Genomic DNA, 25,850 nt, shown 5'->3' with positions numbered 1-25,850 from the left:
GGTTATCTAGTCCAACCCTCTGCAATGCGGGAATCCTAACTAAATCATCCATGACAGATGACCATCTAACCTCTGTTTATGAGTTGTATTTCTTAGCTCAATTTCCATTAGGCTGAAGTCACAGCATGTTTCCTGAACTCAGTAGGCAAACCAGAAACTATACCTCAGTAGTTTTTGAGCTCTAAGCAGCTTTAAACAATATTCATCATAACAAACCTAGTGCAAATTTATTAAAGCACACCAGGATTCACTTTTGAGCTACGCAGTAGAGGAAGGGATTTGCAGAAAATTGTAACTCTTTTTCTACTGGAATATAGAGCTGGACAGAAACAGGTAAGCCACACGGAGTTTAGTGATAGGTGCTGTAAAGCGGACAAGAATTTAGTGGAAAACTTTATTTTTTTTAAAAAAAACATGTTTAAAAACACTGTCATTTGTAAAGTCATAATCAATACAAAAATAAGACACAATGCTGCTTTCAACAGCCAAAGTGCAGTAGTGTAAGTTGCATGATAACATACAAAATTACTTTATTTAAAATTACAAGCACCTCCATTTCCTACAAAATAGTCTGTGTACAACAACAAAAAAGAACCCGTCATTCAATAATTTAGTTGTGAATTCATCACGTACTGAAAACAGTAGCTCTTTAAACTACTATTCCGCCAAACCCACACCAATGAGCTGAATGGTAAGAGTGCCACTTTTGTCTGTCTCTACCATCAATAAGCCTTTGAAAGTGCCTGCTGATACTGGCTTGAACTGTACTGGTAAGTTGCAGTAGTGGTGACATCTGCAAGAGACAAGTTTACAACAGTTAGACAATTCCTTAACAGGCTGCTTCAGTTTGAGATTTCTAGAGAAAAGTCTGTTAAGTACTGTAGCTCTTTACCATCTTTTTGGGAGCTCTGTAGGTCTGCAAGAGCCAGCAGAAAGTTCACTTGCTAACTGGCCAGAATACTGCAGTCAGTGGCATAATATTGTGTGTGGAGTTCAAACTGGTTTATCAATCATTATGGATTATTAACTGTTATCAGTAATTACATTTCTATCCCACTTACCTCCCAAAGGAGGCCAAGGCAGAAAATAACAAAGCAGCAAAACAATACAACTAAAATAAAAAAATATTTAAGTATTTACAAACTTTTTGAATATGTAAGAACATTTAAAAGTCTCTTTGTGTCTTTGATCTTTGACAACAGCATAACCAAGAAACTTAAGCCATTCTAGAAAATGTGTGTACAGGACATAACACAGGCATTTACTTTGAGTGTCTCCAGTGCCACAACCACATGGTCTATGCAGCGGTATCAAGACAAATGTTCTAGAGCAGCCTTTCTCAACCTGTGGGTCCCCAGATGTTGTTGAACTACAACTCCCATCACCCCTAGCTAGCAAGGCCAGAGCTCAGGAATGATGAGAGTTGTAGTCCAACAACATCTGGGGACCCATATTCATCATAACAAACCTAGTGCAAATTTATTAAAGCACACCAGGAGAACCACTGTCCTAGAGACAGTCAACATGGTGCTCCCCAGATGTTGTTAAATGACAACTCCCATTCACACCAGCACGGCCAATACTCATCCTCCTAATCCAGGTAAAAGTTGAAGCTTTAGAACATTTCAATTCACTTACCTCAAAGTATAATGGGAATGTTTGATGTAAAAAGGCTCTCTGGGACATCTGAACTTCAGCTGCAATTTAACAAGAAATGGTTAAGACAATTCAGGTTGCTATATTCATTAAATAACTAAGCACATAGTTCTCCAGAGTTCAGCAATAAGATAAACCTGCATTCCAGTATATCTTTTAACAAAAAGGTCTGCATCCAAAACAGTTAAGCTTGCTTAAACCCACTCCCAACTTTGTTGGATTTAGACCAGAAAAGGTTTGTAGTGTTTAAGCTTTTAATATTTGGTCAACAACCAATCCACAGCACAGTTTCCAAGATTGGGATTTACATTCAATATAGTGTACAATTTTAAAAGGAAAGGTAATTGGTGTTCAGCTGAAAATGAGATGAATGCTGGGAAGTGAATGACCAGAAAACAAACATTGGTAGAAAGAAATTTAGCCTGAAATCTACTATCAGGAATTAGATGCTAAGGAGTAAGAGTTATTATATAAACACATCTTGAAACAATACTATTAATTCTATATATACCTTGTTTGAAAAGGAAGAATAATTCCTCACAGTAATTTTCAGTGTACTGGATTCACCAATTCTAGTTGGAGGAAATTTATAAATGTCTTCCTGGGCATGTACCCCCTTCCTGTTTTTGAAAGAGAAAGGTAAAAGTACAGTCGAACAATCATTTATATTATTATATCTGTGTTAGTAATATTCTTGTAATGTATTTCTTTGAAAGCAAAGAATCAACATTTGGCACATTGTTGCAACCACAACTGGATAGTATCTTTCATAGAGAGTCCCACCAAACCCACTTTACTGTTTAGTTTTAGGAATCCTACGAAAATGCATTTTGCAAACATTCTGTAATATTGTTGGGTGCGGGTTCTCTGATAACCCATTGTTGCTGTAATTTTTTGTCTGAAGCTATTAACTGTAAAAATAAGCGAACCATCTGCTAGTCATCTAAGCCAGCTGGAGTTCCTTGGAAGAGGGTGGGATAAAAAGGAAATAAAATGGATTTCACTTCAGCATAGGAAAGAATATCACTCTCAGTTCCTCCTTTGAAGCTGAATCACCTTATGTCACGTAAGCAACAATGATCAAGTTTTACTTTGTTGATGAAGAAAGAGTAGACTTATAAAAAAAAATCATTTTCACGTACCACATTTTGTGTTCAGAGCTATTAGGGTAATCTCTTCTTAGGGTCACATCTCGAACACTGACTTTTACTAAAGCAGCTGTGGAATCTTCATTTTTAAAATCTTCATTTCCTAAGATACCCTGATGCAAGAAACATCTGAAGTTATACATTAATATTAGCTCCCTGAACTACGCTGAACATCTTTACACGGATGTGAAAAATTAAATCCATTACTTTGAGAGGGACTACTTTTGTTGTCAAAAACAATTCTAGTGTTGAGGCAGATACACTACTAAGTGAAGATTTCACTTACTACATATGTCACTTGTAGGCTGACATTACAAAACTCTTCAGGCCATTGTACTGAGTAGGAAAAATGTACCACTGAAGAATCATGAGTGCAGAAGCAGGTTCAAAGTAGCACAGTTCAGCACTTATTATTGTTATCTTGTTGTTTTTCCTTCTCTGACTTGTAAGGGAGGACTTGCTCAAACAGAATGGAAGTAGCAGAATAAAGAACAGGAACCTGTGACCATTCGCTAACTAGGCAGAAGCAAGACTGACTTTTAGGAGGTATTTTCTAACTCAACATCTAGCTGAATTATCTAATGCAGAGGGGGAGAAAGCTGACATCCTCCAGATGTTACATTTCAACTATCATCAACTACTGGATGGGGATGAGGTAATCCAACAACATTTGAAGGACCGCAGATTCTCCAATCCTGTTATTGGACCTGCCCATAAAAAGCAAGTCTAGAGTGAGAGACTAGGGTGTTGTCCACTGTTTCAAGGAACTCTTCTCATGAGACTTTTGCGGGTGAACTGAGAGTTTGTTTAGACCCTGAGAGAAAATCCAGAAGCTAAGGGGAGGGTGTGTCAGAAGGAAAATGTGCATAGATAGATAGACAGATAAAACTTTATATTAATGTAACATTTTAATATGTAACTGTATTTTTGTAATATTTGCTTAAGATGTCTGTTGTTACTTCTTTTTTGTCTACCGCTTAGATATATTTTTAATAGATTAAGTGATACAGAAATTAAATAATCAATCTAATCTGGCTGGAGACAAAAGCACCTAGTGCTCTGAGACCTTTTTGCTATGTGTATGTCTCCTCAGAGATACCTTGTCTGGAAACAGGTACAAAGTATCTAGCATAAAGCTACAAAAGTTGTTTAAATCCTGTATGCTTTAAGTATTTAGATTAGACAAGAATATTATTATTATCATGAGGGTTCTTTTGTATGGAGGAGGCTAGCCAAATGATGAGACTACACAAATGATGAAATGACAATGTTTCACATTACATCTCAACAGGGAATGAAACCTTGTTGAGTTTTAATCTCTAATAAATAAAATAATGATCTCATTCATATACTCACCATTCCACAAAACTGAAGTCTGTGTTTGTCTTTCAAGTGAGATTCGTGAAGTGGGTGACACTCGAGATCCCAGAACTGAGAATAGTGTCCTCTGTCTCTAGGTAAAAAGGTGACTACAACCTATGAAGAAAGTAAATTAGAGAATATATTCTTTTCCAAATTTGACTGAATCGATAGCCATTTCTTTTGTGTCTGTCAGAGATGGCGAAAGTGCTATTCCAATCTATGTAATGTCACTGACACTACCTGGACTGCTGCTATAAAACCAACCCCCGGGGCCAGTATTAACAAGGTATAAGTTCCTTATCCAATTTATGTAGGTTCCCCAATGTGACGAGATTTTCTGAAGCACAGTGACTGTCCTCACTCAGAGAAAAGAAGTTTGCCATGCAAAATATAAGGGGAGAAAGGAGGCACAATTTACCCTTCACCTTTCCATTAAAAAAATTCCAAACTAAGGATAACAATAAGATCAGATAAACACATGAGACAAAAGTTGATTAAAATGTCAGCTAGTTACAAACATCAATTAGAAATACGTATTAAAACACAGAACAGCTGAGCAAAACAATTCAGCCCAGAATGCCAATTGCCTGTTTAAATAAAAAGGCGTTTGCCTGTTGATGGCAGGCCATCAACCAGTGTGGGGAGGGAAAAGGCAGACAAGCGTTCTTATTAGTGTTTTATGAATGATTTTCAAGGTAAAAAGAGAGAGAATATTGAATGTTAACTTTTGCTTTGTAAATAAGCAGCTTTTTAATTTTTATTTCATTGTATTTAGTAACTGGTTCATCAGATGACACAGGAAATAATGTGAGAGACACCATGTTCTTGGCATGCCAGCAATGGGGTGTGTGTGAGGGGGAGCAAAGGCAATGGAATAGCAACACAAAGTAAAAGTTAGATTGATCAGAGGATCAACTTTCTATTCAGCAAATGCCTTGAGATTACAGCTATAGGACAATGCAGCCTTCAACATCCATCTGACACCCATTCTTGTTACTGGAGTTTGTAGTTTACCTGCTTTCACAACCATTCCCACAAGCAGTATGAATCACTAGTATGTCCTTTTTCCCTATGAAAAGTGTCACTTTCTAGCTCAGGAAGTAATTCACAATTGTGAGGGGAGTGTGGAAGAGATGCTCTATGCCGCATGGGGATCCTGAATGATCTGATAAGCCCCCCCCCGCCCCCGCCTTGTATGACTACAAATTCAAATGAACTAGGTCTACGAATTTATGTCATGTGACACTGCACATGCAGAGTAGGTGAAGTCAACCCATATCTCAAAGTTAATTCTTCACAGTATACTCTGAGAAAAGCAAGTTTCTTCACGCAGAACTGAACAGTATTGTGTAATCTTGATGCTACTTTTTCAATTTCTTTAGATTTTTCAAGATGGATTCTTGAGTAGAAGGCTGACTTCATTTCACAAAAATGCTGTTGTTATAGCCTAGAACTTTTGAAGCATTAACTGATTTTTCTTTAATGGAAGACAAGCAGAAGTGCAGTGTATTAAGATGAAAACACAGCCAATGTGACTTACCTTTTCTTCCCCATGAGCTTTAAGAATACCAGAAAGCAATGAACATCGAAAAGCAGTATATGTGGCCCTGTAAACCTCTCCACTGTCATCTAAGCCCTGAAAGGAAATTATTAAACAGAAACACTAGTTTTACAAAGCAGCCTTGGAACAAGTGCAAGTGAAGTGGGTATTGATTGGAAATTGGGTGGTGTTCAATTAGGTTTTTCTCAGAGTAGACCCATTTGAATTAATGATCATGACTCAGTTAGGTCCCTTAACTCAGCAGGGCTACTCCAAGTAAAACTTAGATGAATGCCACCTATTAACATGGAAGTTGTAAATTTCAGTATCTAATGATTTCATAAAAATGATTTTCCAGTTTGTTCTCTAACACCTCCATTGTGAATCTAAAGTTGAGACCACTCAAAATTTTAAGTGTTTACCTATGTCCAGCGCTTGTCTATCTATACAATCTGAATAAAAAGCAGAGTATGCACATTTGTCTATCTACTACAAGTTGAGGGTAAGCAAACCAGATCAGAAAGAATTTTTTTAAAAATGTTTGAATTTTCAGTGTTGCTTTTGAAACCTATTTTCCAATATTTTTCTTCTGTCAGAAGATCTCTATTTGCATGTTCATGTCAGGCCAGGTCTGTTTAGATGCAAAGATTACAGAATATGTAACCTGATCTTTTAAAGATAGTGTGTGTTTGTTTTTCCAGATTTTTTACTCACCTTGATATAAGGCGGTGCAAAAGATGACAATAGCCACTTCACATTTGCATCTCCATTATTTTCAATCTCTATGTACTTTTCTGGAAGAAGAAGTGCAGGCAAGTAATGTAAGTAACAGTTATTCATCATCATCATCGTCAAACCTTTTATTGGCATCACATACAAACATCCATAGCAAGTAACAGTTATTCTTATAAGGGCCTGTGAAGGATTTGGACCTTGTTTGCACGGACTGTGAGATAGTATATGGGAATGATTATCTTCCTTGTCTATTCATTTGGGGGCACTGCCTGGGGGCTTAGCTAGGAAGAGAGAATTTCGTTACAGACAAGGAGTGTGGCAGGTCTCTTGGCTGTGAGGCTCCATGAGGTCCTATAGCCTGGAATGGAAGAAGCTGTGACTGGTAGTCAGGCTAGAGGCTTCTTAGATCAAGGGGATTTCTGTTGACGAGGCAAAGACTTTTTAACCTGGGAAAGACATGCTACTCAAGAGTAACATTCTTCTGAGAGTCCAGTGAGTTGAGGAGCTTCTTAAGTTCAGAGACAGTGGAAGACATATTAATCTACTTTATTTTGCTCCAAAAGGAACATATTAATTAGCAACATTTGGTCAGGAGTGATCATATTTATAGTCTTCTATAAAAAGGACTTTAAAGTGCTGCAAGATTGAGATGAATTACATGGAAAATAAAGAAATTAATACAACTTCAGTTTGGAAACCTGCACACTTTCCAATTTGTTATTGGCTTAGTGTTATGTGTGAACTGTGTGAATGTGAATTTCAAGACTGTGAGTAGCTTCCATGCATGGCCAGTCATGCTTGTGTCACTGAAGTAATACATGTTTCGTTTTCACCATTAGAAAACATTTTACTCAAAAAGATACTAGTCATACGCAAGACCGACATTACCTGAGCTTTCCCCAGACTTTGTTTCAGGAAAAAACACAGTCCGATTCTTTACTTCAAGTTTTGTCGAAGATGGCTTTTGAAGTGGCCTTATGTGCATAATAGGAAGCTCAGGCTGTTGATGATGAACACCTACTTTGGCAACTGGTGAAACCGTTTCAGATTGCTTCTCAGAGATATTTTCCCGAATTTGGACCCTAACAAGCTATGCACAAGAAAGAAACGAAATCATAGTATTTTGCAGTTACTGGTCTCAAGTTAATCCTACAGTTATCTCCCAGACTGGCTGGACAGTGCATATGCTCAAACCTGTTTTGTAACCAAGGACTCAAAAGCAAGGTGAAAATATTAAATGTAACAAAGAAAATGTAACACATACATCTCTTAAACTTTTAAAACAACTTCCATACAAGAGCATAAGTTGTCCAACACTTGAAGAAATGCATTTCCCACTTTTCAACACATTTCCAAGACAACTTACAGTTATTAAACAGATATACAGTGGTGCCTCGCAAGACGAAAAGAATCCGTTCCGCGATTCTCTTCGTCTAGCGGTTTTTTCGTCTTGTGAAGCAAGCCCATTAGTGGATTAGCGGATTAGCGCTATTAGCGGCTTAGCGGCTTTTAGCGGCTTATCAGCTTAGCGGATAAGTGGCTTAGAAAAAGGGGGGGGGAGAGGGAAAAAAGTCGGAAAAACTCGCAAGACATTTCGTTTTGCGAAGCGCCTCCAAAACGGAAAACCCTTTCGTCTAGCGGGTTTTTCGTCTTGCGAGGCATTCGTCTTGCGGGGCACCACTGTATTAGCACACACAATTTAAAAGAGCAAAAGTGACCAGAGATAAAATAAACATTTAACTGGACACGCCTTGAACAGAAACTACCAATGGATTTGAGTTCTGCTGGCAAATATAGTTGGACAAATACAATAAGGGAGCAGACTACTATTATATTAAGGTATTTTGCTATTTTATGCAATTAAAAAATAAGAAATAAAAATTAACCAACCAATCAACAAAAGAGAAAGAGATGGAACACACACTTATGCCTGCCTAATATCATATATGGGAGGCACAAAGAGAAAACCCTCTGAGGCCAGGCACAATCCTATAGAAGCAGGTTATTCCTCAGGTAAACTGACCCCAAGCAATTTCTTCATTTACTCCCATAACTGCAAACTTCATCTAGGAAATGCAAACTACTCCCTTTAAAGCAATAGATGAAAGCTTAACTGACAACATGAAATTAGTTTTCTAAAACCAAGGCATTTGGCAGAATTTTCATAACCACAGACACTTATTTAAGCCACTTACTTTTTGTCCATTATCACAATGTACATAAATAAGGCCACTCCATGGAAAGATGGATTTCTTTTCTGCGAGTGATGGATTTGGACTCACATAAATTGAAATGTTGCTTCTAGAAATAAGACGTCCAGTGCATTAATTTTAATGTGCTAAATGAAATCAATGTTTCATTATTAGATCTGGTTACTGTTCTTCTTGACATTTTTGTACACAATAGATGAAATTTTAGTATTTTATTAATTTAATCTGAGGAATTGCAAACCCACGCCTATCTACAAGTCTAGCTTCATAAGGACAAGGGAAAACTCACAGAGTGATGTTTCAATCACCAGTGCACCTGCCATGTACATGGGGCTAGAATTATTAGGTCCATGATACAACACTATCAGAAACAAAATATCAAGTGGGGTGACAATATCCTTGCCAACTGTATAACTATTATTGTGATAGGTGCAATATATCAGCTTCAGATCATATGGTTGCAGCATTTTTCATAGAAGACTATGAAATCATATGTGAGAGAACCTCTAACTTTAAGTTATTTAAATGTATCATAGTATTGTCAGCTCATAAAAAAAACTGAAATACACTGCTAACTCAATCTGAATCATATATATTGTATACGTACAGTATAATTTTTTTCTGTGCTAACCACAAATACTTTAGGTTATCCCTAAAAATTAAAGGTTTTTCTCAGCATAAATAAAAACAAAGCTGTTTATTCTTTTAGGAAAGAAAAGCTTGACACTATGGACATAGCCAGAAGCTCTTTTCACAACTGTACAAAGATTCCTTCCCTTTCACCTTCAAGCTATCTCAAGAGCTGGATGTAATCAGACTGACAGTGCAATCCTATACAATGGCACTGAGATGTAAGTCCCACTGAATTCTACAGAAACTAGTTGTGCATAAGTGGATATAGGATTGCAACCTTAGTTACTGCAAAGCACAGTTTTCAAATATATGGAGTCATGTGGAAAAGTAATGAACAATGGAAGTACTTACCCTGGTTCAATAGTTCCATGCTGAGGTGTTACTGTCAGACAGTGAGCAGGCCACGATAGCTCAAATGTCAATGACCTGTTTGAGTTGTTATTTATTTGTGCATGTTTAGTAATCGCAGCTCCACCTTTTGAGATAAGAATTGCATGAATTCTCAGTTATCTTATAATACATTTAAGTGCTATTTACAAAGCATTAACAACCGTATCAATTATGCAAATGTTACTTCCAAACTTACACATGCAGTAATGAATCAGAGGCTTCTACATAATACAGCTATAGGAAAAAAGCATGTATTACTTTATTGATATCTAAATAGTGGGTTGGGAGTTACTTTGGAAAGTGGAAACTTTACAACCACTGACTAGGCTGCCAGCAACTGATTTGTTACCAACATTGAAACAAGGAATCTTTTACTTCCTTATAACAAATTAGAACTACAGCTGTACCTTGGTTCTTGAACGGAATTGGTTCCCGAATTCCGATCAACTTCCAAAAACATTCAAAAACCAAAACGCGGCTTCTGATTGGCTGCAGGAGCTTCCTGCACTCAATCAGAAGCTGCGTCGGACGTTTGGCTTCCAAAATATGTTCACAAACCGAAACACTCACTTCCAGGTTTGTGGCATTCAGGAGCCAAAACGTTCAAGTCACAAGGCATTCCAGAACCAAGGTATGACTGTAACAAGCAGATCTGTAAAACACAGAAAATTCCACTGAAAGTTTCTAGGTAAGCTTTTGAAGTCATCTCTGCTACAGAAATAAATTCTCTTAATTCCAGAATTTATGCATCATGATTAATTTAACAACAGAGTTCTATATACATGGAGAAATATTCCCAATCCCAAACAAATTCAGTTTATTATTGTGTCTCACAGTAATCTATCACATAACAATCCTAAGCAATGTATAGGTACAAACAGCTCTTGAAACGTGTGGAAATAACATACTTTGAGAAGGAGCAGTGAGAATTAGAAATTCAGGCTGAAGAGTCCAGTTTTCCTTAGAAACAAGCTTATTTTCATCAATGCTATTAGCATTTGATGACAATGCACAACCATGAGGTCCTTTAACTGGTAGTACATCCAAAGTCATATTGGATTTCTCAGGAACACCAGGTCTATGAAACAGAGAAAGAGCAGTTCAACACCAAAAACTGGGAAACGAGACAAGAGAAGCAAATATCAGAGTATACAACTTGCCTTCTAAAAGAAAATAAAAAACCCTTGCCTTACTTAGCCTTAGCCAGAGTTTCAGACAGATGAAAACTGATAAAAAGCAATTAAAAGTTAGCAGATGAATTTAGTATTCTGAAAATGATTTTCAGTTCCAACATAACCTTTCCCCTATGTATTACTCCACAGGATTCATGTCAACACCCACAACCACCAAGAAAGATTATATACAGACCCCAGTCACTGAAGTAGTCCAGTCAGGTAACTACACATTATGACCTAATTTCAGAGTCTTTTAATTCTCATTTTTGTTGAAATATTCAAAGTTTACCAAGGAGAGGAACTGTTTACCAGTATTTCAGAAAATACTAAAAAATGACAAATAAAATTACCTCTCTAGTGCTACACAATGCACTGAAGACGGCTTGATATCGAAAGCAGAACTACTGAAGGCATTAACCGCCGAAACAATAATCCTTCTCATGTTCATGAAAAAGTACTGGATATCAAACGAATGTTGCGGAAGATCATATACTAGAGAAGACATTTAAAAATCAAAAGCAAAGTTGGATTAATGAAACAAACTGCAGTATTTACTGAAGAATGGTGATTAATGGCAGACTAATCAGCTGGGTTATTACCGTCTTTACATACAGTAATTGCATTCCTGGACCTTTTCAAATTCTTTAGAAGTTAAAAGAGAAAATGGACATAGTCCATCACCAGCCTCCCAGCAGATACACAAGGTAAGTAATTCCCACTGATTTCAAATGGAACTTCCAAATATGTACACTTAGGATAAAAGCTAATGTTGTAAAGGTGACATGAATGATGCAAGCTTCAGAAAAGTATTAAAAAGTTATAGCTAGAATTAGAGCAAGATCAAGCAACTACTGCTGCCAAAGGCAGATGAAAAGGGAATCCTAAATAGCATTGGAGGAATGACAATGGGAGATGGGAGGGAGGAGAGATTTGCTATGGAGAGGACAGAGATGGCTGCATGGTTGATTTTTCAACAAGTACTGGACAGTGAGATGGGCTGCTCACTTGACTTCCAGCAGGTCACATAGGTATTGCTTCCTGGGAGAGTAAGGAGGCTGTGAGGTCTGGGGATGTAAACAGCAGCAACATGATGGACTAGAGGTCAGGTGAGAAGCACTGCCCCACCACAATATCCCCTACTATCAACCATGTTAAAAACAACCCAGCTGCACTAGCACCTGCATTATGATAACCAGATTGCAAGAATATATTCATAGGAATAAGGGAATGTGGTAAAGGTAAAGGTAAAGGCATGTTCCCTCAGCAGGGCAAGAGAGCAGCAGGGCAGCTGTAGCAGCACGGGCACTAGCCTTCACATCGCTTCATCTCATACTCTTTAAAGTTTTGGTAGCTCAGTTTTCACAGAGGCACAAATCCTGACCCTGCGGGAAAAGGGCAGGTGAGCTGAACACAGATCCAGGCTAGACCACCTCCACAATGCACACAATGCAGGAAAAGGATGTCAACAGCTAAAAGCAAAGTTAAAAAGGTGAAGGGACCCCTGACCGTTAGGTCCAGTTGCAGACGACTCTGGGGTTGCGGAGCTCATCTCGCTTTACTGACCGAGGGAGCCGGCGTACAGCTTCCAGGTCATGTGGCCAGCATGACTAAGCCACTTCTGGTGAACCAGAGCAGGGCACGGAAACGCCATTTACCTTCCCACTGGAGCGGTACCTATTTATCTAGTTGCACTTTGATGTGCTTTCGAACTGCTAGGTTGGCAGGAGCAGGGACCGAGCAACGGGATCTCACCCTGTCGCGGGGATTCGAACCGCCGACCTTCTGATCAGCAGGGAAAGTGGTAGTGAAAGCTAAAATTGAAATACATCTAAAGAATGGTGAGAAATCAAATATACAAACAAGTAGATATTCTCAGGGTGGTCAAGCTTACCTTCAGTCACCAGCTCTTCCCCAGGGAATTCTTCATCAAACTTTACATTTATCACAGGATTATTAGCAGGAAGCATTTTTTGCACTTGCTCTGGATTTTGCTGTACAGCTCTGAGTAGACAATTGAGAGTTTTCGGGTCTCATTAATGTTATGAAGAAGCATTTAACAACGACACAAATAATCTGTAAAGCATTCAATCCAATTACCCCATTTTAAAAGCATTTATGCACTGCAGTGTGCTTAGCAACTACATCTGATCAGCTTCTTATTCCCAATGAGAAACATAACAATCTGTCAGGACTCAATCATCCTTCCAAAAATGTGTCCAAAAGTTTCCTTCCAGTAATCATCTGCCCCAGATGTCCAGTATGCTGGTTAAAGAACCACACAGAGTTAGAACTCTGGAAGTAGAATCTTGCCTTCCACTGGTCTGTGGAGAGTCCAACTACTACTGATTTGTCTGCACATAACAGAGGACAAAGGGGAGGGGAGAAGCAGCACTGACAATGAGCACATATAATGGCCTGCTACTAACAACAGAGAAAGTTTATTGGCCCACAAACATTGTGCCCAGCAAGCCCAAATTAGGCCAGATAATAGGAACTACTTTGGTTATGTTGCAGGGAAGAGGGAAACACCTACATATGTCTGTTTCCTAGATGTACTGCTCTTACATGTTCATTGTGGGATTGTTGGAAGTTAGCAACTTGTTACGAAGCATTTGACTACCATGCACAAGGGGGGAGGGAGCAGGACAAAAAGCAAAGGCATTCTAACACCCTCAAGTGCTAACCTGCCATAGCCAGAAAATGAAGCAAATCTGAGTGCTGAATACAGCTGCATATTCCAGTCTTTCCCAAACCTTTTGCAAACAATGTATTTTACAATAGGGGATTTTATAATCAAAAAAAGTGAACTTGTTCTTGATACCAGTGACTGTTGATCTTTGAACACAGACAGAGTTGGCTGTGTTATTTACCCTATTTTTCGCTCTAGAAGACGCACCCGACCATAAGACGCACCTAGTTTTAGAGGAGAACAAGGAAAAAAATGTTCTCTCCCTCTCTGCTCAACGCCTCTCCAGCAAAGCGGGAGGAGAAGCAGAAGGGGCTCCGCTTCTCCTCCCGCTTCCCTGAAGGGGCGCTGAGCAGCTTTCCCTCTCTGCGCAGTGCACCTCCAGCAAAGCGGCAGTATAAGCGGAGTCCCTTCCATTTCTCCTCCCACTTCGCTGAAGGGGCGCTGCACAGAGAGGGAAAGCTGCAAAGCGGCTCTCCAGCAAAGCGAAGCCAGGAGAGTAAGAGGGATTGATCTCTCTTGCTCTCCTGGCTTCAGCGAAAGCAACGCAAAGCTTCCAGAGCACAGCGGGAGCGCTCCTGCTCTGCTCAGGAGGCTTCGGGCAGCTATCCCTGAAGCCAGGAGAGGAAGAGGGATCAGTGCGCACCAATCCCTCTTGCTCTCCTGGCTTCAGCAAAAGCTGCGCAGCCTGCATTCGCTCCATAAGACGCATACACATTTCCCCTTACTTTTTAGGAGGGGAAAAGTGTGTCTTATAGAGTGAAAAATGCGATAATAACCATTAATACAGAGTTTTCCAAACTTTTCATGTTGGTGACACCCATTTTAGACATGCATCCTTTTACGACACAGTAAATCAGTTTTACTAGCAACTGGAGGTTAAATTAACCCCTTTCCAACCCCGGGAGGAGTTTGGGGTGCGTTTGCGTGACACAGCAGACACACCAATGTGTCATGACACACAGTTTGAAAAGCTCTGTATTAATATTTAACAGCCAATATCAAAACAAACTTTTATTCTTTAAATATCCATTCTAACCATCTGCTTCTTATTTCTTAAGAACAGATAGTAATGAATATACTTGTTATTTCTCAAAAAACATTTAGCCTTACCTGCGATACTGCTGTCTCAAAATTTCATCTCCATAGACAAAACAAATTGTAGACAACACTGGCAAATTACTTTGATCTTCAGTTGAATTAAATGTTACTGTAACTTTCTGTAACAGTCAAATTTTGGTAAATTAATTTGTGGCACAATTGTTTGAATTATATGTAAGATTCACAAACACAAAGCAAGATTTTACAGCACCTTTTTGGGTGGGTGGGGGAATGTTAGCAGCTTACACATTTTATAGGTTTTGCATAATATATATATTGTGGCTTTCACATTACCTGCTGTGAACTTTCCTGAAGAACAAACTTTTCTGGGGAAACTCTCATCACATTTGGATCCATAACAATTATTTCACTTGAGTTCTTAAAGCACAGTGCTTTCACGTACGCAGCCCGACTCCCTGTATTTTGTACAGAAAAAGAAGCCTGTCTTGTTTTACCATTCAGCCCCGCTATATCATTCAGCCCCACTATGTATCTATTATAGTGTTTTTTAACATCTTCTAATCTCAGATTGCTATTTCCTCCATATCCATACAATGGTATCTGAAAGAAAGAAAAACGTACATTTAGAAAAACAGGAATTGAAATAACCTTGCTCCCAGTTTCATTATCCCCAACTTTAATATTCAAAACAATCAAAGGATTCTAAAATTCTTTTAAATCTTCATATGTAGCACACCCTAAAGACCAAATGATGGGAAAACAGGGTAAAAGTAGCTTAAGTAAGCAGAATAATGACTGGTTTCTAATGTGTACGAGTAACAGGATCTTTACAGGCAGGAAGATGCAAGTTGAAGGAAGTTGGCTGTGTTGGGAACAGCTATTTCATGGTGCCCTGAAATGGTTCTTCACAAAGGTGCCCCTCACCTTCACCACTGAGAAAAGTGAGGAAAGCAAGCTTCTTTGGGAGCTACTGATGTGCTTTTGAACTGCTAGGTTGGCAGGAGCTGGGATAGAGCAACGGGTGCTTACTCTGTTACAGGGATTCAAACTGCCGACCTTCTGATTGGCAGGCCCAATGGTTTAGACCGCAGTGCCATGCGCAGAGTACAACAAAATCAGGGGGGCACCAGGTTGGTTACTCCTAACTTAAGACACTGAAAGGCCCAGAACATGAAGAAAAAGATATCCAAAGTGCAAAGCAAGGGAGTTACTGAGATGTGGAGAGACTCTGTACCACTCTTAATATCAAGAAAACTGGAGTACAAAAAATAAAATCCAAGGATGTTATAGTGGTCAATTTCTTGTCTGGCTTACAGTCAGAAAGTGTGAAGATGTTTCAAAACATCCTGAAGGACTTACTGCAAAAATGAACATAATAAATTCAGAAACATCCCATGAAATAGGATCAGTGTAAAAAGTAACTTACAGTGAACTTGATTCCTAGTTGAGATAGAAGACCAAGCTGTTTCATTTCAAGCTTTGCATACATACAAGTTAATCGAGTTGGTGTAAACATTAGACAGACAGAATAATCATGTTTTGGACGGATCTTGATTTCACAATTATTGTACACATGTTCTCCAAGTTTCAACTGCAAATACACAAGTAAATCCACACAGCAAATTAATTTAATTCAGAAAATTATTTTAGAAGAGTTAAGATTTTAATGAACAGTTTAAACCCAAATAATTTGCTCCTATAATTCTATGACCTCTGAAGTATGCCACTCTATGGAAATGCTGACACAGTAAGAAGAAGTGTTTTTTATTCACTACTATTTTGCAATGTTTTCCATGCACAGAGATAAATCTCAGTACAGGAAAAATGTGTTAAATGGCTGAACTGATGGCTCCATTCAAACTGGCATCCTCTCTAACTTTCTTTGCACTTTCTTCTCTCCCTTTGGGATCCCCCACCCACCCACATGAAATCAGGATGATCACCTCATCCTGTTCTCCATCCCTAGTTATAAGAATCTTAAGTTTGTTTCAAATTTGTGGTTTTAAAAGCCACTGAATATAATAAAATAATGACAACAACAACAACAACAACAACAACAACAATTTATTATTTATACCCTGCCCATCTGGCTGCGTCTCCCCAGCCACTCTAGGCGGCTTCCAATCAAGTGTTAAAAACAATACTGCATTAAATATTAAAAACGTCCCTAAACAGGGCTGCCTTCAGATGTCTTTTATTTTCTACTATAACATTGCTCTGTGAAATGCAGAGTATGTTAAAGAAAAATTCAAGATTCTTAAGTCTGATACAACAAAACCAGCAGCAAGCACTGCTGTAAGAGGGACAATGGCATAACAAAACCAACATTTCAGAAATTTAAAATTTGAAATCATGTCCACTGTACTATCCTATATGTGCTGATAAAGTCCCACTGAATTTGATGAGATTTACTCTGAGGTAACTGTGTATAGGAAGGCAGACTAAGAATATACCATTTGAAGGCTTATTTCAGTGAGAAGATTAAAATAAAACCTAGCTTCAGTTTCAAATACCAAGTATATTTGAATCTAAATTTATATAAACAGTTTCAGTTTTGCATTACTTACTTGAAAACAGTCCTGATCTTGACCCCTTATCAGCAATCTTAACTGCTGAGTAATAGATGGAGAGTTATTTCTCAGGATTAGTTTCTGTTGGCTGAAAAAATATAGAAATCTTTAACGTTTCATAGTAATTTGCTTATATTTATGAACAGCTGCCCTGATAATCCACCAAGAATTACAGCATGGTAAATCCAAGGTGATCTAGTGAAGAATTAGTCAGTCTAGCTGTACACCTGTGATTTTACTCAGTTATAGGAGTGTTATTTTTCATCATAAGACATATTTAGAACCTTATTGACAGCCTAAAGTTTTGGCTATTTATGTACAGCATGTGCTTGCTTCTAAATGTACAGCAAAGGGTACAATACTGAGAAGGCAGGCATATCCAACAGTAAATTTTGTGTGCCATTAAGGGGTCGCTTTTTTCTTTCTTTTAAAAAGGGTTGCCAGCTGCCAGGTATTTTATCTGTTTATATGAAGACCAATATACTGAAGCTCGGTAAGGACAAGACAGTGACCCTGTAGTCTCTCACACATCCCTAAATGCTGCTTCTGATGGTCATTTGGAATAGTGAGGGATATCAGCAAACCTGACTGTGGACATGGCAAAGACAGTTCTGCTTATGCAGGGACTTCCTGGATCCAAGCATCACCATGTTTGAACAATACATTGCCGGCAACCCTGATTTGAATGGGGGTTGCATTCTAGGTCATCGAGTATGTTGGCAGAGCGTGCATAAGCGCACCGCGCTCTCTTCCGGGTCTGAAAATGGCGCGTGCTTTCAATGCACACAAAATGGGAGTTGCCTGTTTTTTATACTCCTGAATGAAAAATTGATTCACGCTTTATGTACCACCAGCAATCATGAACAGCATATCTTTTTTTCTTGGTACTTACACTGTTCTGCCAAGCTGTATACCTCCCCATGTCAGAAACTGCTTGTTAGCTAGGATGGGGGGAACTTCTGAACTGGGGTATTTCTGTACCAAAGGTTTGCTCTCCACCGCAGTCACTTCGCCTTTTACAGTCACTTTATATTCTGGCCCAGATGGCAGTACCAAGATTTTTAAAACACTATTAAAATAAAGCATCAAGTTAGAAGTTCTGTAAATAGAAATTCTACTTAATATCATTGGGCCAATTAGGTTGCATTACCTTTCAGCATTTCTATAGTCCTTTGGAGAAAACACAACTGTCACCTCTTGTTCTTCCCCAGGTATAAGAACCAGGTCCTCTGGATTGATGGATATGCCGCTATCTGGCTCAAGTGCCTGGAAATGAATAGTCTTATTTCAAGGTGTCATCCTTTGATGCTCAGGTGACAATGGTAGCCAGGAATACTCTTCGTCTCCACTGGCTGCTACACAAGATATGATATTTCCTAGAGAAACTGAATTTTGTCCCATACAACAATGCCCTAGTTGTATCCAAATTACAACATATAAGTTACCCTTCACGGAGCTGCCTTTGAAGAAAATTTAGAAGCTCCAAGTGGTGCAAATGTGAATTACAGTGTTGTAACCAACGTCCTTAGTTAGATCAAATTATATGGCAATTATTCTGTTCTGATCAGTTATAGTTTCTGAGCTCAATTCAAAATGCTGACTTTAAACCACTTCATAGATATCAGTTAAGATACATGCATAGTTACCATGATTTCCTAAGCTGTACCTCACAGGGAGGATCTTAGCAGGAATGCTGATGTTTTCACCAGGAAGTGTGGAGGGTTAAGTAGCATCTGCATAGTGCAAGAGCTTCCTAGTGGCCAACCATGTGGCTTTAGAAATAAAATCACATTACTAACCCAGCCCCCTACACACATAAGTAGATAATGCTATTCCAGAACAACTTGAGCAGCTGTCTTCCTTCTGCCCAGCATAGCAGCAACATGGAAACAGTGTCTACTATTTCTCTTGTCTCAGAAGCAGGCACCAGGGGATTAGGCCCTATACTCCACTTTCCACTGTGGGTGAGTCCAGTTGACTAAACACTGACAAAAGCAAGATGAAAACAATGACCCCCTCTGAAACTGTTGATAAGACAGCAATATCATTTTGTACTTTAAATTTTTTGCCGGGAAAGAGTGGATTGGACTCTCTGTCTATTATGTACTGATTAAGTTAGACTGATTTGGTTGACCGTAATTTCAGAACTATTCCTTGGAAAAGTAAGGTAACCTACCAGGATTTTCAAGTCAACTTTAATATTCCCAGCGTTCTTTAATGGCAACTGCTGCCTTGTTGATAATCCCATCCTCGCAGACATATATAAAGTCTAGAAAAAATAGGTTTCAAGTGATAGTTAGAAGTGAAATATATAAAGAAATAAGCTGCATCACAAAAGATGGTTTTGGGAAATGTACCTGTAGGCCTTTTGGAGCATATATCCTAGGAGTTCCAGATCTTGCATGCAGAGGTATACTTAAAATTTTAGCAGGCTCTGGACAATCAACCTCCACATCAATTCTTGCAAAATACTCATCTGCAGGGCCCAAAGAATCTGAATAAAGTAAGTGCAAAGAATAAGATTGATCAAGTGTAAAATGTTATAATTTGTTCTAGAATGAGCTTTGACACCAAGTATTATCAACATTTAATCACCCAACTGTGATGTCAAATTAGAATGTATCTGGTGCTATGGTAGTATTTTACATCAATATTGGTCTGTTTAAGCAAGGCTCTTTATTTTGAAATGTTTTAGTGTTATAACTGGCCTTCAAAGCAGCAAATGAATGGAAACAGCAATAATGAAGTCCATCCTAAAAGATATGTTGAAGCAGGGCTTCTGCATACTTCAAAGGTGTTTCAGCATGCAGAGTACATCGTACAACTGGTTGAAGAGATACATTTTTGGCTTCCAGCCTCAACAAAAGATAGTGACTCAAGGTAAAATGGACCAGGCTTTCTACAAAGCTTAATGCATGCTTGACATGCCTCACATTGAAAGGCATGCATTACAATGAATGCAAGGGACAGCACAGCTTATGGCACATGCTTATATACATTTCATAAGTGCTTGCCCATTACTGCCTGGCCCAGAACGTCCATGAAACTTGAAATCCTAGCACATTGCCTTCTTTAACCTAGATATGACGTGAGTCAGCACTTGCAGACCTAAGTATGCAAATCTGCAAACAGAGATTTGGTATGTTAACGTTTATGCACAGGTTCAAACATTTTAATGCTTCTTGAATATCTAATGTGAGAGCTATTCATCACATGGCACGATATCAAATATCACAGACCTTAATTTGCTAAGCAGGTGTAACTGTTACTAAAAGCAAACTTTCAGCTAAGCATTTAATGATAAATACTATTTTGGCTCTTTTCTTCCTGGGTCTCCAAACACATGAGCCTTATTCACATGATACTTTGTTCATTTAAATCTAGAAAAAATCGAACTGTGAAGAGGATTGAAAGTTCTGAGTAGCAAAAGCTCTGCATACTAGATTTTGAATATAGGTTGGAATCATGAATATTATTTCAAGCAGAATTCGGGTCTGCTGGACTAACACAGATTCCTAATACAGTGGTACCTTGGTTGTCAAACGGCTTGGCTGCCGAACGCTGCAAACCCAGAAGTAAGTGTTCCAGTTTGTGAACGTGTTTTGGAAGCCGAACTTCCGACGCAGCTTCTGCGGCATCCGATTGAGTGCAGGAATCTCCTGCAGCCAATTGGAAGCCGCACCTTGGTTTTTGAACGATTCCAGGAGTCCAATGGACTCCGGAAGAGATTATGTTTGACAACCAAGGTACCTCTGTACATCGATTTCATAAGATAGCAGATCTATACCTGAAGTGATGCATTTGCTCGGTGCATGGAACTGAACCCACACTACTAGAACATCAGGCTCCTGGAAAGAAAGACATTTGTGTAGAATGAAACATTTTTTAACTTTAAGAACTGATTATGGTTGAAACATTGATCAGCTACAATCTTCAAGCAGAATCATATTTTAAAAGACCATGGCTTTAAGTCTTTACTACCCTAAACTACAGATACAGTAGGAAGAGAGAAGGGCTCTTTTGTGGTGTCAATGGTTCTGTGCTCACCTGAACACAACTGATCATGACCGGCAAAGAAAAGCACACCACCAATTTAAGTGAAAGACAGATGTCCCCAATACTAGGGCTGCCATACGTCCAGATTTTCCCAGAAACTACCGGGATTTCAAAGGCAGAATTGACATACAGGGGAATTTTTGAAAGGTGGTGCTTTGTCCTGGATCTTAGGCAAATGCTTCCCAAATAAAAACTCTGTTACTAAAATCAAACTTTCGGCTAAGCATTTAGGGATAAATACTATTTTGGTTAATTCAACTATATTCATTTGGTTTATAGTGACTTACTTGCCCATCAGTTCTTGCATTCATTACATGGGATATCACTGATGGAGCTGCTCGCTGGGAAATGTCACAAGTAGGGAGCAAACTAGCGTTAACTGGTTCCTTAGAAAATGTGAAACACCGCCATGCTACAGCATTCTGTAATAAAAATGTTTTTTACATTTTAAAAGCAGAACATCACTGCCATCCCCTAAATTACCCAGCATTTCAGGTTGTTGACTGTTGTCAGGATATGCTAAATAGAGCTCTGCTGTTTTGCCAACTGAATAAAATTTTCAAGCAAGAGGTGGTACCACACGGGTTCTGGGGAAAGAATTCCAAGCATATGGGGCACTGAGCAGAATAGATGCCTTTTAAAAGCCAGATTAGGGACGCGGGTGGTGCTGTGGGTAAAACCTCAGCGCCTAAGGCTTGCCGATCGCATGATCGGTGGTTCGAATCCCCGGGGCGGGGTGAGCTCCCGTCTTTCAGTCCCAGTTCCTGCCCACCTAGCAGTTCGAAAGCACCCCTAAGTGCAAGTAGATAAATAGGTACCGCTTTATAGCGGGAAGGTAAATGGCGTTTCCGTGTGCTGTGCTGGTGCTGGCTCGCCAGAGCAGCTGCGTCACACTGGCCACATGACCCAGAAGTGTCTCCGGACAGCGCTGGCCCCTGGCCTCTTAAGTCAGATGGGCGCACAACCCTAGAGTCGGACACGACTGGCCCGTACGGGCAGGGGTACCTTTACCTTTACCTAGAAGCCAGATTAAATAAACGTTTGACTGAAAGAACTGTAGCTCAGTAACAGAGCACACGTTTTGCATGCAAAAACTCCTAATTTCAGTCTCTGGAATCTCAAGGTAAAGCTGGGAAAAGACTCCTGTTGGTAACCCTGAATTGTTGCCGCCACTATAGGCAATACTAAATGGATCCTATGGACTTGATATATGGATGCTTCTAGTGTTCCAAGTTGAGCAAGCAAGAGATCTTTGAAACAGCTAAAGGTAGTGGAACATGTCACAAATGCACTGAGCTACAAGTAGTGGATAATTAGAGGGGATGCAGCTGTGTAAGGCAGCAATGAGGAGTTTGTGCTGCATCCAGGAGTTGATAGGATCCCAATGTAAGAGTTTAGGGAGAGGTGCTATGCAGTCTAAGGGGCCATCAATTATTTTGTTAGCCAAGTTCTGGAAAGCTGGGGGTTGGGGGGAAACTGCAAGCCAGAAAAGGAAAAGGCTGCAGTAATGGTGGGTGGCAACTGGAGTTTACGTTAAGGGGCAGAAAATAAGCGTGCTGTATTTAGCAAAGTTAGACAAGGGGTAGCAACATGACATAGAGATGAAGAGTAGAAAGAGGAATCCAAGAAAGTCAAGACTTTCCTTGGTCAAGAAGGTAAATAACTATGTTACATTATGTACATACACTTAGAAAGCCAGGAGGAAGGGAGGATGAATATAGTAGGGAACCAAAAATAGATAATTGAGGGTGCTGATCTGGGAGAAGTATTGGAAAAGTTTTCCTTGCCAGAAACATTGAATGAGTGATTGGTCAGGTAGGAAGAAAGTGACCTGGTCAACGGTTTCACAGGCAGAAGAGACAAGGGCAGAAGTGAATATTTCAACCTCTTTAATGAAACATTTGCAGTTGAAGTAGACCTCCAGAAATAGAGCGAGGATCTACTTTACTAAATCAATGGAAGTCAAAACTACAGTGCAGTCAGCCTCACAACTGTATTGCCATGCAATAAGGTTCATCAGCTGCAATCCCTCTGCTTCAGCTTCTTAGAACATCTGCTTCTGACAGCTGTTGTGGGAATAGCATAATGAAATCCTGCTACACAACCAACATTCCCATTGTAGAGAAACACGTCAGGATGCAAAGAAAATATCTCAAGTGATATCAGCACACTGCAACAAGGGTAATCCGTTACCATTGGCTCTCTGATTATCTGGGAGTAAAACCAAGCTGTTGGTTACCCATACTGTGGAACCAATGTAGCAGTCACTTACAAGTTGTTGCTTCTCAAGAGATCACTATACAGGTTGCTATACTGGGAGGGGGTTGTTGGTTTCTGCATATTTTTGTTCTTGTTTTTGTAATGTATTTCGTGTTTTGTGTTGCAAACTATGGATAAAAGCTTGGATACAAGTTTAAATAAATGAATGAATACTTACTGCATAAATAACAAGTCTGACTGGCACTCTAGCAGATGTCTTGTTTGTTAGTTTCAGTGGAAGAGCTTTCCAGCTGCCAGATGGCATATCACCAAAGTCAAGATGGTTTGTCGTTCCTGCTTCCACCTAATATTAGAAAAGGGGGGAGGGAAATAATACCTTTAAGAATTGAGGCACACAAAGTCATATTTATTTGTATGAAGAAGCAAACAGGTGTCACTAAAAGATAACTAGACAAGAGATTCTAGCTGTGCCCCCTCCTGGAGCAGCATTCTGACCACAACCTCTTACTGTTACTATTACAGATTAGCCAAAACAAAGAAACAAAAGTTTCACCAACATCTGAAGTTATTAAAAATTACTCATTGTGTACATTGGGATGGGGAAAACTTGGACCTAGGTGCCAAATGTGGCCCCCACCTCTCTCTGTCTGGCCCTCAGGACTCTCCCCAAGTCACACCACCTCTTTGGCCCAACTTTATACCCTCCTTAAATATTTTTTCCCTGGCTGGAATGTGCTCTTGAATTCTGATAATGCCTCTTGCTTGCCTGGATGGAGAATATAAAGGAGTGTGTGACTGTGGACAGAAACGTACCTACTGTACAGAGGTCAATCCATACTTCAGCCTCTGGAAGACTGCAGCCCTCAGGATGAACATGTACATCCTGCTATACATGGGTAACTAACAAATTTTGGTAGATTTGGAGAGACCAAGTATTGTATAGTAAAATTATTGAATTTTTTTTTATAGTGTAGTGAATTATGAAGTTTCAAGACTCAGTATTGTCGTTTGGAATTCAGGAAACGATTTGTGGAATGATACAGCTGATAACAAACATAGCAGTGGGGGGGCAGTTAGGGCCCCCCAGTTACAGAACACCATCTGCAGGGATGTTTATTTGGTGCAAACTTTATACTGTAGGTGACTGGCAAAAACGTTTATTGAATCAGGCACTGAGTATTTACAACTCTACTGTGTTTTTATTTCCTGCTTATTTCTGTATTTTGTGTTTTTAATTTTTGGAAACAATTAAACCTTTTGGATATTGCATTGGCGCCCCACTTATGGATTGTCCTCCATCAGGGAGTGTGCCTAGCATGGAATCTGTTGACAATCTGGAATCTAATTTGGTTAAGACTCCTGTTTTCCCAGGCGTCTTCAGGTTGCTGGCATTAGTTTCTGTATGCTGCTGTAATGAGCTGTGTTGGCTCTGTAAGAACTTATAAAATTATTTGTCTTCAGTTGATTTAAGGTACCTTTTTACCTGCTCTGTCTTTTTTAGATTGTTTGTACTTTGCTATATTTGTAGTTTATTATGAGATTGTAATAATAATAATAATAATAATAATTTATTATTTGTACCCCGCCCATCTGGCTGGGTCTCCCCAGCCACTCTGGGCGGCTTCCATAAAAACCAGAAATACATTAAAATATCACAGATTAAAAACTTCCCTGAACAGGGCTGCCTTAAGATGTCTTCTGAATGTCAGGTAGTTATTTATCGCTTTGACATCTGATGGGAGGGCGTTCCACAAGGCGGGTGCCACTACCGAGAAGGCCCTCTGCCTGGTTCCCTGTAGCTTTGCTTCTCGTAATGAGGGAACCGCCAGAAGGCCCTCGGCGCTGGACCTCAGCGTCCGGGCAGAACGATGGGGGTGGAGACGCTCCTTCAGGTATACTGGGCCGAGGCCGTTTAGGGCTTTAAAGGTCAACACCAGCACTTTGAATTGTGCTCGGAAACGTACTGGGAGCCAATGTAGGTCTTTCAAGACCGGTGTTATGTGGTCTCGGCGGCTGCCCCCAGTCACCAGTCTAGCTGCCGCATTCTGGATTAGTTGTAGTTTCCGAGTCACCTTCAAAGGTAGCCCCACGTAGAGCGCATTGCAGTAGTCCAAGCGGGAGATAACTAGAGCATGCACCACTCTGGCGAGACAGTCCGCGGGCAGGTAGGGTCTCAGCCTGCGTACCAGGTGGAGTTGGTAGACAGCTGCCCTGGATACAGAATTGACCTGCGCCTCCATGGACAGCTGTGAGTCCAAAATGACTCCCAGGCTGCGCACCTGGTCCTTCAGGGGCACAGTTACCCCATTCAGGACCAGGGAGTCCTCCACACCAGCCCGCCCCCTGTCCCCCAAAGATGAAGGGCAAGATAAATGTACCAAATACATTAATAAAAGCGAGCTAGGAT

At 39.7% G+C, this 25,850-nt stretch overlaps 1 protein-coding gene across 6 annotated transcripts in view; it reads right to left on the bottom strand.

Annotated features, from left to right (window-relative positions):
- Positions 1 to 378: 378 nt before the first annotated feature.
- Positions 379 to 25,850, bottom strand: part of CEP192 (centrosomal protein 192) — a 49,869-nt gene continuing 24,397 nt past the window's right edge. For all 6 annotated transcript variants that reach the window (XM_081873761.1, XM_081873760.1, XM_081873764.1 and 3 more), the window contains 24 exons: positions 23,661 to 23,786; positions 21,511 to 21,645; positions 20,955 to 21,015; positions 19,525 to 19,661; positions 19,344 to 19,436; positions 18,318 to 18,433; positions 18,060 to 18,236; positions 17,165 to 17,255; positions 16,024 to 16,188; positions 14,931 to 15,197; positions 14,649 to 14,755; positions 12,741 to 12,850; positions 11,200 to 11,341; positions 10,583 to 10,752; positions 9,636 to 9,759; positions 8,637 to 8,742; positions 7,330 to 7,531; positions 6,421 to 6,500; positions 5,707 to 5,802; positions 4,161 to 4,280; positions 2,799 to 2,917; positions 2,168 to 2,276; positions 1,639 to 1,697; positions 379 to 793 (listed from right to left, as the gene is read on the bottom strand). In XM_081873761.1, coding sequence (XP_081729887.1) covers positions 658 to 793; positions 1,639 to 1,697; positions 2,168 to 2,276; positions 2,799 to 2,917; positions 4,161 to 4,280; positions 5,707 to 5,802; positions 6,421 to 6,500; positions 7,330 to 7,531; positions 8,637 to 8,742; positions 9,636 to 9,759; positions 10,583 to 10,752; positions 11,200 to 11,341; positions 12,741 to 12,850; positions 14,649 to 14,755; positions 14,931 to 15,197; positions 16,024 to 16,188; positions 17,165 to 17,255; positions 18,060 to 18,236; positions 18,318 to 18,433; positions 19,344 to 19,436; positions 19,525 to 19,661; positions 20,955 to 21,015; positions 21,511 to 21,645; positions 23,661 to 23,786 — 3,048 coding nt within the window. In that variant the 3' untranslated portion in view covers positions 379 to 657. The remainder of the gene's footprint in view (positions 794 to 1,638; positions 1,698 to 2,167; positions 2,277 to 2,798; positions 2,918 to 4,160; positions 4,281 to 5,706; positions 5,803 to 6,420; positions 6,501 to 7,329; positions 7,532 to 8,636; positions 8,743 to 9,635; positions 9,760 to 10,582; positions 10,753 to 11,199; positions 11,342 to 12,740; positions 12,851 to 14,648; positions 14,756 to 14,930; positions 15,198 to 16,023; positions 16,189 to 17,164; positions 17,256 to 18,059; positions 18,237 to 18,317; positions 18,434 to 19,343; positions 19,437 to 19,524; positions 19,662 to 20,954; positions 21,016 to 21,510; positions 21,646 to 23,660; positions 23,787 to 25,850) is intronic.

Source organism: Podarcis erhardii (genome assembly GCF_964252035.2).
Source record: "Podarcis erhardii genome assembly, chromosome: 8".
Taxonomy (NCBI): domain Eukaryota; kingdom Metazoa; phylum Chordata; class Lepidosauria; order Squamata; family Lacertidae; genus Podarcis; species Podarcis erhardii.
Note: the sequence above shows the minus strand (reverse complement) of the source record. Positions and strands in the feature narration are given on the sequence as shown.